Source organism: Rhinichthys klamathensis, unplaced genomic scaffold (assembly GCF_029890125.1).
Source record: "Rhinichthys klamathensis goyatoka isolate OS25496 unplaced genomic scaffold, OSU_Roscu_1.1 h1tg000035l_1, whole genome shotgun sequence".
In the NCBI taxonomy this organism is placed as follows: domain Eukaryota; kingdom Metazoa; phylum Chordata; class Actinopteri; order Cypriniformes; family Leuciscidae; genus Rhinichthys; species Rhinichthys klamathensis.
The window spans coordinates 177,374-190,671 of NW_026606583.1; the positions used below are offsets into that span (position 1 = coordinate 177,374).

The 13,298-nt window shown below is 38.3% G+C and overlaps 1 protein-coding gene across 1 annotated transcript; it reads right to left on the minus strand.

Annotated features, from left to right (window-relative positions):
* Positions 1-276: 276 nt before the first annotated feature.
* lrrc3ca (leucine rich repeat containing 3Ca) lies at positions 277-11,965 on the minus strand. Its single transcript, XM_056245801.1, has 2 exons — positions 11,818-11,965; positions 277-2,914 (listed from the first exon to the last, which is right to left on the minus strand). The coding sequence occupies exon 2, from the start codon at positions 2,888-2,890 to the stop codon at positions 2,018-2,020; it is 873 nt and encodes a 290-aa protein (XP_056101776.1). The 5' UTR covers positions 2,891-2,914; positions 11,818-11,965; the 3' UTR covers positions 277-2,017.
* Positions 11,966-13,298: the final 1,333 nt, after the last annotated feature.

A 13,298-nucleotide genomic window follows, 5' to 3' on the forward strand; every position in this document is an offset into this window, starting at 1 on the left:
AATCTGTTGATTTTATTTTTTATTTGTCAAGTAATTTTGTACTGGGGCAACTTTCGAAGCTTCCTGCATTGATGCAGGCCATTATGTGAATGTATGCTTTTAAAGATAGCCTGGAATGTGTTCTGACACAACTCGTCAATCAACTGAGCTTCTAGGATTTGATTCAAGCAATGCAGAATTTAAACAATTTACATAGTGAAAAAATGTATCCTACATATTTTTTTTTTGCATGTCTAATTTATTGTGATTGTTGTTATTTATTTTTTGTTTATTTGGTAAAGCTGAAAGTGCACAATCCATCTTTAAAGTAAAAAATAAAGTAGTTTTACAAATGAAAATAAGGTTTACCTCTCAGAGTTTACCTTAATTTTCAGCATGACATTTCTTGTTAGGATCAATGGATTGAATACACCCTGATATCACTGAGACAATGCCATGTTGGCACTACAGATAACACTTTCAAGCAAACAGGAAAAATCAAATACCTTTTCTTATTCATTTTGCCACATAAGTCATCCTTTTCTGTTGCTTGCACTGAAACAAAAGATCCAACATATGCATGACCAGCAAATCATTTATTTCACTAGCACTTTACAATAAGGTTGTATCTAGTAAGCAGTTAGCTAATGTTAACAAATGAAACCTTATTGTAAAATGTTACCATTAATGAGCTGCCTTATTATCTACTGTCTACATAGCCAAATGCCAGCACAATTACAGCTTTTTTGTCATGATTACATATGACACCTTAAAATGTCTTGGTAGGAAGCTCATTAGGTTTTGAACTTTTCTGAGTAATTTCATGACATACCCCTCACTGCCTTTTGTAAAGGATTAAGACAATGCTATTTTCTTAATTTATGGGTATGACTTGTAAAGCTTTGAAGACATTAAATCATGCAGGCAGAACATTCAGACTGATTTTAACTTATGGTTTATCTTGGCAGACTTTCTGAATTATTCTTGCTGGCACTCCACATAAGAAACTGAACAATCACACAGTATTGGATGTGACATACCAAGGATCCACTCTAACAGTGCAAACACACTATGTGGTCGTCAAAATTGTCTCATTATCTTTAAGCATAGAAGTTTTGAAACATTTTCAAATAATTTTTTTAATAAAAAATGCCTCAGGGTGTTTTCCCTTGAAATGACTTTAACAGTGATTTATCTTACAGTGACTGATCATGAAAATAACAAGCCAACCTGTTTATTTATTTTAAGTCACAACGTAATTAACGCTGCAGGATCCATGAAGAAAATAGCTCTTCTGTGCTTCCCTAAAAACCTAACCACTGAGTATCAAAGCAATCGACAGTGCTTTTTACTTTTGCACAGTTTGTATACTATGTTTACTGAGACACCTGAAAAATCATTGATGCATGCAAGAATGTGTTGCTCTGTAAAATTTTGATGTTGCCTGCAGGGACAACAACAGTACTTTTTGTAAATACCCAGTGGGATGAGTGCTTTACGCTCCGTGCGTTGCCTGTCAAATGGAGATCTGGCTGAAGAAAAAGCCTCTGAATGAAAGAAAAAAACAAAACAAAAAAACAGACAACGCCTCCTTTAAAAGTGTGCAGAGTAGAAAAACCTCTTAGTCAAGATGAGCCTCAAGTTCGGCCATTTCTGAATCAATTATTTAACTGAATTGGATTAGATGGCCTCTGTGATTTCCCTTCTTCTGTCTCTACTAGCCATCTATGTCCATCTGCATGTCTGTGGATGGTTTCAGTCTCAGCATGATATGTTTCACATTTCCCTATTGTGGATGTTGCACTCCACTGGATAAGAAGCATCCTATGGCATAAGTTCTTTCTGGTTCTTTGGGAGGGTACAGATCAATCCTGAATGGTTACTTGTGGTGTGGTATATGATTCAAGGGGTCTTTGTTTTTCCAAGGGTTTAATCAATTTTAAACTTTAGAAACAGGTAGCCTATTGCCCAGTGTGTCCATTGCCTTTTTGGCAGCCTGAGAAGCTTCCTCCACATGTCATGAGCACTTGGCCTTGTGCTATACCACAGTGCTGATGGTGGAAGACTCCTCAGACTTGCCTTGCCTGCTGGGCAGAGACTTGAGATACTCCAGGTGGCGCCTGGCATCTTCCTGATTGTGTCTCACATAGTAGACCAGATAGGAGATGACCATGGTGAACCATCCAAACATGGTCACCAACATGGCCACATCCGTGGTCTTTTTGAGCACCACACACAGGTCCAGGTCTTTGGCCAGCAGGAAAGGCACACCTTGGGCTCCAGAGTCTAAGGGTTCAGATGTCTGACAGATAATGCCAGTCAAAGACACAGGCTCTAGGTCTAGGCGTGGAAGGGCTGTCTGCAGCCTGCAGTCACAGTGCCAGGGGTTTCCAGTGAGGTTAGATCTAGCTGTAACGCCATCAAAGGCATCTGGGTCCAACATCGTGAGCTGGTTGGACGAGAGATCCAGAAACTGCAGAGAGGCTGCCAAGCCTCTAAAGGCTCCCGGTTCAAGCAAAGCCAGTTCATTATGGGAAAGATCTAGTTCAGCTAGCAGTGGAAGATCATGAAAAGCATTGGCAGGGATGCTGGTCAGGAGGTTGTAGTCCAGGTAGAGGCGTCGTGTGTCATTGGGAATGTCCTGAGGGATCTCAGTAAGATGCAGGTTGCTGCAGCGCATGGTCTTGCCACCAAATGAGCCCTCGCTGTCTGAACAGTAGCAACGTTTGGAGCAGGAAGTTGCAGCGTGGTGGAAACTGAGTGTCATCAGCACCAAGCTGTGAAACAGCAACCACATGACCACAGAGTGCCGAAGCAGCCAACCTGAGGGTAGCAGCATTGTGGGACGGCGGGCATAATCCCTTTGGAGTATCACCTGTGCTGAGAACATCCAGGAGGCTGTACCCAACATCAAAATCCCCAACAGCTTGCAAGCCTAGAAAATTGAAAAATACCATTACCAGTTAATAGAGAATATATATTTCTTTAATGTTTCAGACTTCGGAATATGTAAAGATCAGAATGGGGTTTCTAGTAATGCCAGTGTGTTTCATGTGTCCGAGGATTTTGAAGTATGAGAATGTTAAGACTGTTAACTGATTAAAACATTTGGTCGAAAATGATTAATCTAACTGAAACAAATGATCCTTAAACCCGTTCAGAGCAAATGTATAAATATTGATATACATATTTCAAACATTGTCAAAAGAATGAATAATGCAGAGATTATATTTTTTCTATATTGCCCAGTACTATTTAATACTATTTAATTCCATGGTCTTGACATCACAAATACCCATTAATGCAGCCATGCTATTGTTTAACTGCATGTACAATCTATTATTAAATCTAATTTCCTTTTTCTTGTCATCTATTGCAGCAATGCCTCACCAATCTCTTATGATTTAAGGATTTTTACTTTGCCCATAATTAACGCATTCTTCTAATGTATGTGTAGTATACACAGACACACATACAGATGTATCACAAACCCACACGACCCAGATGTAATAAACAGATTGAAAAGAAGATTGATGCCTTAACCTTTAAATCTTAATTTACTCATGGTAAATGGTTTGCTTATTGCTCAAAGCAATGGGGTTTTTAGCTATTATTTTTTACCCACCGGCTTTATACTCTTTTAACTACGCACGCTAAGCAAGGCTCAAACAATCAGAAAACTTTCAAAGAATATGTACTCATGTTGTAAAGGGAAAAAGCGGCACTTCCTCAAAAGTGTTGATTGATTGAAATCCCTGCTATGGTCAGCTATGCTGGCCTAATTCACAGCTCTGCCACAGGCATTAATGTAATCCAGGACTGACAAAAGATGACAAGGCATGTGACCAAGATGTTTCAGGTCTAGAAACTTCAAATAGGTAAAACGGTTACATAATGTCTGCCCTTTTCTTTATTTTTAAACATCTAATATGAATCGCAAAGCAGAGTTACCAAGAAATTTCCCTTCTAGATTTTGAGCCTATTTACACTTTGCTGTCTCCTTGGGATCCATCTGCTCTCAGCCACATCTGCAAATGGTGTTCACTTACATTTTGATTCTAATGCCCTGTGAGAAATTTTCTGTTGAACGTGCAATTAGTGTTTCAGTTCTCACATCTCTAGTTCATCATTGCTCCCTCACACATGGATTGCAGTGCTTCCCTTTGCTCACATAAAGCATATGAAGTGACCAAATGTAAATACCTTTTATGAGTTTTCTTTAGTTAATGACCAAGAATATATTATATTCAATTAACTAGACAGAGAGGCCTAGCTAAATAAAGAGTTTTAGAGAGGCAGATAATAGCCATTCCTTTCTCTGGCATTGTGACAAGACAACTTATTTAGCTTGTCTCAGAGTCTGATGGAAATCATACAGTGCACATTGTGGTAAAAAACAGCATTTAGCTGTGAGAGTGGACTGCCATGGTTTTAGAATTGGTAAATTTTTTCATTCATCTGAAGTTCTCATTGGGTTCACCTGAGAAATATTTATGAAATTTCTTATTAATAAACAGTACTAAAACAATGCATTTGTTTTAGATAATTGTAATGCATAGACAAATATTGTCTAGTCTGGTCAGATTGGACTTGTTTGCTGGTTTAAGATGGGTTTTGAGAACTTGTCAACTTGGCCAGACTGGGAGATCAGCTAGACCAGCCATTTGCATAAAAATAGCCATTATGTGTCTTAAGTACTAATATGACCACCTAGCAGTTAGTCAAGAGGCAATCAGACATACTTTTTCGGTATCAACTTAAACCAATCTATGTTTTTAGGTAACTGACTTAAATAATTTATGAAAATGTGTTGAATAACTTGTAAGACTAATCTTAGAATGAATGAACGAATGAATGAGGCATTTAAATAGCGCTTTCATATGTACTACTGTACACCCAAAGCGCTTTACAATCATATCAGGGGTTCTCTCCTCAACCAGCACCAGTGTGCAGCATCCACTTGGATGATGCGACGGCAGCCACAGTACAACGGCGCCAGTGCGCTCACCACACACCAGCTATAGTTGGAGAGGAGAGAGAGTGGTAGAGCCAATTCAGTGGATGGGGATTATTAGGAGGCCATGATTGGCAGGGGCCAATGGGTGGAATGTGGCCAGGACACCGGGGTTACACCCCTACTCTTTACCAGAAGTGCCATGGGATTTTTAATGACCACAGAGAGTCAGGACTTCGGTTTAACGTCTCATCCGAAGGACGGTGCTCTTTGACAGTATAGTGTCCCTGTCACTATACTGGGGCGTTAGGACCCACACAGACCACAGGGTGAGTACCCCCTGCTGGCCTCACTTACACCTCTTCCAGCAGCAACCTGGTTTTCTCAGGAGGTCTCCCTTCCAGGTACTAACCAGGCTCAGCCCTGCTTAGCTTCAGTGGGCAACCAGTCTTGGGCTACAGGGTGATATGGCTGCTGGCGATAAGCAGTTTATGCAACCGGCTACAGAAAACCAGCTTTGCCCTGCTTGATGCTGTTAGCTGTTTTACCCTCAACCTTTATCCATAACCCTGCCATCCAAAGACATGTTAGCAAACACACTATCGGAAAACCGAAATGTGCAAAGTGACTGTGTCTGCACCTGTTCTCGTTAGTCCATGATTAGTTTACCTTCCTCCACCTGTGCCTGTTTAGCTCATACTCCCCGTTCTGTTCATCCTTTGTCAGTTATTGAATGTGGTCACGTTGTATGTGTTACTCACCAGTAAACTTTATTGTTATTTGGATCCTGCATCATTCGTCTTCCTTCCACGGCAAGTTTGTGACAGACTGACAGAGAAAATGTATTTTCCAATGTAATTTTACTGTAGCTTTAAGCACATTTTACATTTATTAATTCCTTTAGAATGCAAAAGCAAGTCTCTTCACTACGTAAAATCCAATTGAAAAGGCAGTTTTTATGGATATCTGAACTTGGATGATACACTTAAATATTCAGTGTTTTTTTTGTTTTCAGTTTAAGTTTGACATTTGAACATATCAGACTTGCAAAGTGCAATACGCTTCTTTATCCTGAGGCAAAGTTATATCTGTGTTTCATAAACTCCCCCAAAAAATCTTAATTTGAATACTTATATTTAACTTCTTTAGTCTTGCCACAAACACTGGTTGTCCTAAATATTGCAGATGGAAAAGACAACAGCCCAAATGATATACAGTACAAGAGAGAGCGGGCAAGAAACACTGCCTGCTATTCGAACTGTGGTTGCCATTTTGGATATTTAATCCCACCAGCGTTGTGGTCAGTAATCCATAATAATTGTTTCACTTAAGATGCAGCTCATTTTGTCTTAAGTGCAAGTAACGATGAACAACAACTTGCCTTGTAATTCACACTTTTTTATTTATTTTGTCCAGCCTTCTAAAAATAGCTTTCCACCTTAGCTCATTAATATATCAGCACCATAAGAAGCGGCTATCCTCTTACAAATCTTCAAGGCAACATGTTCTAGAAGGCAGAAGCCTTATGTTGGCTTCAATAACGTCCAACCTTGACTATTGTAAGAAAAATGATTTATAAATCCAAAGCCTGCAGCTTCCACCAGTATCACCAATTTAAAAAAAAAAATTAACCGGTTCTCTATTTATGTATTAAGGCTATTATACCCCGCCTCCAATTGCATTCAGTGCAACACAATGCAAGCATGTTTTCTCTAGTCAAATACCTCATGTAGGATGAACTAAACTTAATTGAGTAATCTCAAATAAACACAAACTTAACGTAAACATGCCCATATAGCAAATTATTTTGACGTGTTTATATTCTAGCAAGCTAAATATATACAGTCATGTGAAAAATAAAGGACACCCTATTGAATTCTATGGTTGTACGTATCAGGACATAATAAAAAATGATCGGGTCCTTGGAAGGTCTTAAAATGAGGTAAATTCAACCTCAGATGAACAACAACACATGGCACATTACACTGTGTCATTATTTATTTAACAAAAAGTTAAAATGGAACAGCCATGGGTGAAAAACATGAAAGTACACCCTTACTGCTTCCATATGAATTAAGAGAGTAAGTAGCAGTCAGGCACTGCTAATCAAATGTCTTTGATTAATTCATCATCAGCAATTGTGATCACCTCTATAAATCTTGTAAAAGTAATTGTTGCTGCCATCAATCTGAGAAGGGTTATTTGACAATTTCCCAAAAATTTGAAGTCCATAATTCTACAGTGAGAAAGTTTATTCACAAGTGGAAACCATTCAACACAGTTGCCAATCTTCCCAGGAGGGGATGGACATTCCAGCAAATTCACCCCAAGGTTAGACCGTGCAATACTCAGAGAAATCGCAAAAAACCCAGTAGCTACACCTCAGACTCTACAAGCCTCAGTTAACATGTAAATTGTTAAAGTTCATGGCAGTACAATTAGAAAAAGATGGGACGAGTATGGCATGTTTGGAGTTGCCAGGAGAAAGCTGCTTCTCTCTAAAAAAACATGGCAGCACAGCTTAGGTTTGCAAAGTTGCATCTGAACAAACCTCAAGAAATCTGGAACAATGTCCTTTGGACAGACGAGGCTAAAGTGGAGATGTTTGACTATAATGCACAGCGCCAAGTTAGATGAAAACTAAACACAGCATATCAACACAAACACCTCATACCAACTGTCCATCACACTGATGGTTTTGCAGCCACAGGACCTGGGCACCTTGCAGTCATTGAGTCAACTCCACTCTATACCAAAGTAACAGCTAAAGCTTGGCCGGAATTAGGTCATGCCAAAGGACAATGATCACAAGAACACCAAAAACTCAATGGCTGAAAAAACAAAAGAATTAAGGTGTTGCACTGGCCCAGTCAAAGTCCAGGCCTCACCCTGACCGAAATGTTGCGACGGGACCTTAAGAGAGCTGTGCATAAAAAATACCCGCAAACTTCAATGAACTGAAGCAACGTTGTAAAGAAGAGCGGGCCAAAATTCTTCCAGAACGATGCGAGAGACTGATACTCTCATATAGAAAATGGTAAATGGACTGCATTTATATAGCGCTTTCACAGACCCAATGGCCACCAAAGCGCTTTACATTTTGCCTCACATTCACCCATTCATACACCGACGGCGGTGTCAGCCATACAAGGCGCCATCCAACTCATCGGGAGCTGCTGGGGTTAGGTGTCTTGCTCATGGACACCTCGACACTTGGTCAGGTGGAACCGGGGATTGAACCACCAACCTTCTGGTTTGTAGACAACCTAAATGAACCACTGAGCCACTGCTGCCTTCAACTTGATTATAATGACACAGTGTAATATGTCATTTGTTGTTGTTCATCTGAGGTTGTATTTACCTAATTTTAAGACCTGCTAACGACCAGATGATTTATATTATGTTCTGATAGTAAAACCATAACATTCTAAAAGGGTGTCCTTTCTTTTTTACATGACTGTATTCTTTGGATTCTTTGCACACATGACATATAGCACTCATACTCAAACACCCATAGTTGTTGCATGATTATCAAAGAAACTTGAATTTTGTTTGCATGTGCTCAAACCAAGCGCATGCTCGACACTACACCAATGGTAACCAAAAAACTCCCCAACATAACAGAAACTATTTAAATACCAACATAATAGAACATTAAACATTTTCTCATCATGCTAAAAAAAACAAATGCAGAAAATAACGCTTTATTTCAACATACTCTCCCTATTCAGCTCTGTTCAAACCATGAAAGGAAGTGGAAATCCTGTTCCCAGTTTCTATAATGCTACTATAACACAAATAAAATCATTCCTATATTCTCAACTCGAACGGATTAAGTAATCTGAATGGATAATTCATTTGTTGGATTCATTTGTTTTCTTTAAGTAAATTGTAAGTAAAAAAAATATATTTTTGGAGTGTTCTTATAATTCTCAATTTTAAATAACAAATCCAGAAAGAATAAAAGTCACTGGGTTTGTAGTTGACAAATGGCAGCGGACCCGCCACTGTCCACTTACGCAGATTAAAAATGAAATCGATCTCTAAGTACCTCTTAGTATCACATAACGAGTGGGAGTCTCCTAAAGGAGGGACTGTTTGTTGAAGGGAGGGGGAAATAAGACGTTCTACAAAAGCAGCTGAAATGCCACGCAAATACTGAAGGCTGAGAAAGAGAGAGAAAGAGAAAGAGAGAAAGGAGGACATTACTTTAGCTTTCATGCTTCATTGACCAAAGTCTTCCCCTGCCAAAAAAAACTAAACAAAGACAGTTATTTACCCAGGTTTAAAGGAAACTGATTTTAGCTTTGCTGTCCCATAAAGTTTTCTTTCTTAAGGTGGGGAAGGTTGACCTTAGGAAAAATGAGAAAAGTGGTGGAGGAGAGGTTAGATAAGAGTCACAAACCCCAAACTGTACCGCTCATGAATACACAACAGGGTTCTGTCATGACATTTTCGCAAGTGATAGTGTGGGTCAGACACATAAGGAGAGACAGACAGACAGTGAAAGATGAGGACAACAAAGAGCTAAAACAGAGATTTGGAGAGAAGTATAGCTGTTGAGCCAGAAAAAAAATCAATGAAAGCTCAATAGCAGCTGAATGGACAGAGATGGACAGAGTAAAGGTTGAAACAAGACATGAGAGGGAAGCATGCAGGGGGTGAGGAGAAACCACACAGGATGTTTACATGATTCAACAGAGAGAACAAGAGAGGAAACAAGAGAATCTGAGGAGCGAGTCTTCCATTACAGAAGAGAAGAAAGAAGAGAAGGACGAAAAATGAGGTTAAAAGGTTCAGTACCGAACATTTTGGGGGAGAAAACTGATGTGACCCTGACCCTTCAATAAAAGGCCAACAAATATGTTTAGATTGGAGTAGGAAAGTAAAACAGTAATGTAATTGTAGTGATATTAATTAACATAATGGATGAGATTCGCAATTTACTGACATATGATTACTATTTCTGCCTCATTAGTTCATGTATTTTGGATGTTTGTCGGTTGCATGGGATCCTAGTTAGCCCACCACACTTCACAACTAACTTGTCTAGCATTATGTCCTTTTGAAAAACATGGCTATGCTGGTCCATCAGTCAGACCTGCACCAAACCGCCACTTATCAGCACAAATCAAATCGTAGAAGTATGGAAATTCATGTGATTTTTATGACTAGTCATGTACACAGATATTTTTGTCTTCATCAATTCCTAACTTCTTCTATGACTTGTCAAAGAATTTCATAGGATTTCTCCAGACTCTCAAACAAGTAAATAGTGAAGAGAATGAAAAATACATTAGAGTAGGGACAGGAAAGGTGGATAGAAGCTTTGACAGAGCTGAACTGAACTTATCTGAAGTGTACTGAATGGCGTGTCATTAGATTGAACTTGACTTAGGTGACAATTGGCCTGATATTGCCACTTTGTCATTTTCTTAAGCAGTTATTCTTGTTGCTCTTTCTGAATGTAAGCATTATGAGACACGACAGCCTGGTACATGACTGACTCTAGAGAGCTCTAACATGAGTTGAAGTTAAAGTAAATCAGTTCACCTATGATGGCCATTCAAATGTATCAATGTATTCTGACTAAATAAAATGAAATGGACTATTTCCCCCTGTTTGCTTCCTTTTACATCACAGCTCAGGGTTCTTTGGATTATGCACATTCTTGTGGTGTCATTAGCCAATCAGAGTTGCCATGGTGTCATTTTTTTCTGCAGCTTCAGAGTGATTAGTCACATTCAAATTATGACTCAAGTAATAGGCTCAAAATCTTCAAAAAACAACTGCCCATAAGCAAAGATGGCAGCAATTTTGGGGGGTCCGGTGCCAATTTAGCAACCATCACTGAGATGCATGTTAATATATATGTCTCTACGGGTGTTATGAAATAATTTCTTTCAATAATTGTTCAAAAGAACCACGTTTCAGAATTTAAAATTAAATTTAGTAAATTTAGTCTTTTTACATGGTAATATTCAAATTACGTCTAACTTTATTTAACATGACTAAATTACATAATGTTATATTAAAACATTAAATAATTTCCAGGGCCCGATCAAGTAGAAATATCTTTACGGTAACAACTGCACTTTTTCAGTTTTATACAGTACACATAATAGTGTAAAGGTAAAATGTGTGTGAGAGAACAGAGATTGGTGGTAAAAACAAACAAATAAAAAACAACTATATTATAATAGCTGCTTGATGTACACCAAACAGCATGTTGGTTGTTATATTACGCGTACGGCAGCTCATCATTAGGTTTAGTTTATGTTAATGAAACCAACAAAAGCTTTAACCATAAGAAACAGTTCTTAGTCTACAAACTATTGTGCATCCTCGTCTCGTGTCTTCTTTAATAATTCATTTCAAACAATGTCTGAGTGCTCCTGAATGCTGGAGTGTGTGATAGTTTACACAGAGCCCTGCATGCCAACCTGAACTATATTTAACAGATTTTTTAATCAATAATCTACATAATTTTGACTTATTAATAACCATAAAGCAATTATCTTGAAGGTCTAAAGGTCAACTGACAAATTAAGTGAACTGACATCAGTTACATATATTAATATAAACATTATTAAAAACACAAGTTATTGTTCCCAATAATTAATAAGACAACTTGTGTTGTGAGGTCTAAATTACTTTGTTATACGTTTTATTCAAGTCAAAATATTAGTTAAAATTACTACAGTTGTTCTTCATTCACTTGCCTGTGAAGGAAAAATGGCATTACAAATTAAACCAATAGTTTACGCTATTAATTGGAACCTTATAGCTATCAGGTCTATACTGCATATGTTCACGTTTAATCGCGTTTGCATGTAATAGCGAGCGTTCACTGTGCTTCTCATTCAAACATAAGACTGACTTACATTTTTCCTCTCTGTCTTTTAAAATCGCCTCTGCTCTTCTCGGCATTTGTCATTTGCGTAAATATTCCGTCTAGTTTAGTGCTGGAGATCCGCAGCGAGCCGTGAATGCGTCTGGACGCGGAGAGTGAGTGAGTGTGTGTGTGTGTGTGTGTGTGTGTGTGTGTGTGTGTGTGTGTGTGAGAGAGAGAGAGAGAGAGAGAGAGAGAGAGAGAGAGAGAGAGAGAGAGAGAGAGAGAGAGAGAGAGAGAGAGAGAGAGAGAGAGAGAGAGATCAGTTTCCACGCAACCAGCCGCACAGCATCAGACTACAAGTAATTTAAACCAAATAACTGTTCCCAGTTATGATAAGAAATTCCATTAGCTTGCGTTTAGGATTTTTAAGCATATTGCTGGTGTTTGATTGTGAATCTCTTTTTTTTGTAATCTAAAGAAAAACATGTTAGATTCTAAAGTGTAAGTAGACTATTGATAAAGAAAACACCTTGCGTTGATTTTTTGTTATGCCGGTGGTGCCTGTCCAGTCACATTTAAAGGTTAATTTGTGAAAAGATCACTGCCTCCCTCCATGCTGAAACACGACTTTTATATTTACTCTAGCTACATGACCGCATGCTGGCTTGAGAGATCGTTTAAAATTAACGAATCAATTGGGCTTTGTCTCTAAAGCCAAAGGCTATTTTTCTACTTCAGTTCCTGTAATTTTGTTTAGACAAGGGGGGGCTTTGGAATAATGAAACTATTCTTTCACATATTTCACTCGCCCGTGTTCTCTCTCTTTCTCTGTCTCACACACTCAAACTAAACCAGACAGCTACTTAAAATGATGACCTGAGTGTGGGTGGGCTGCTGTTAATTCTGATTGATCTGTGAGTGTGACCTGCTTGGCACTTATGTACTTAATGTAACAAGATGTTTGTATGTTTGTGTGTATGTGTGTGTTTGTGGCTCCCCAAAACGATTGTCTGTTATACTTTTACATTACCAGTATGGTGAAGCTGCACCATATTACTATATTAAAAATCAAAGCAAGAGGGCTGTATTACATAATTCATTTTTAAAATTCTCAGCCACACCAGTATTTTGCCCTTGAAATGGGAGTCAATCATATTGAAGCGGCTTAATCTATAGGTGATTGTATTGTGCTCACTGCATGACCTTGCATTCTCTGTGGCTCTAATCGGTCCCTCTAGGATTTCGCAAATTTTTATGTGATTTTTACGATCAAAATGACTGATTTTGTGGTGGTAATTTCCAGAAATTTGTGAAAAATTTGCGATTTTTATATTTTATAATTAGGACATCACATTTACCATAATAGTATTATGGCAGATGCACAATAATCATACATGACACAAATCACATACAAAATGCATAAAGCGTGTTTATTTGGTCTAATCAAATTTTAATCAAATTAACTTTTAAAACAACCTATGGGCAATTTTTCTACCTGACCTATGTAAATATTAACAGCAGGTGTAGTAA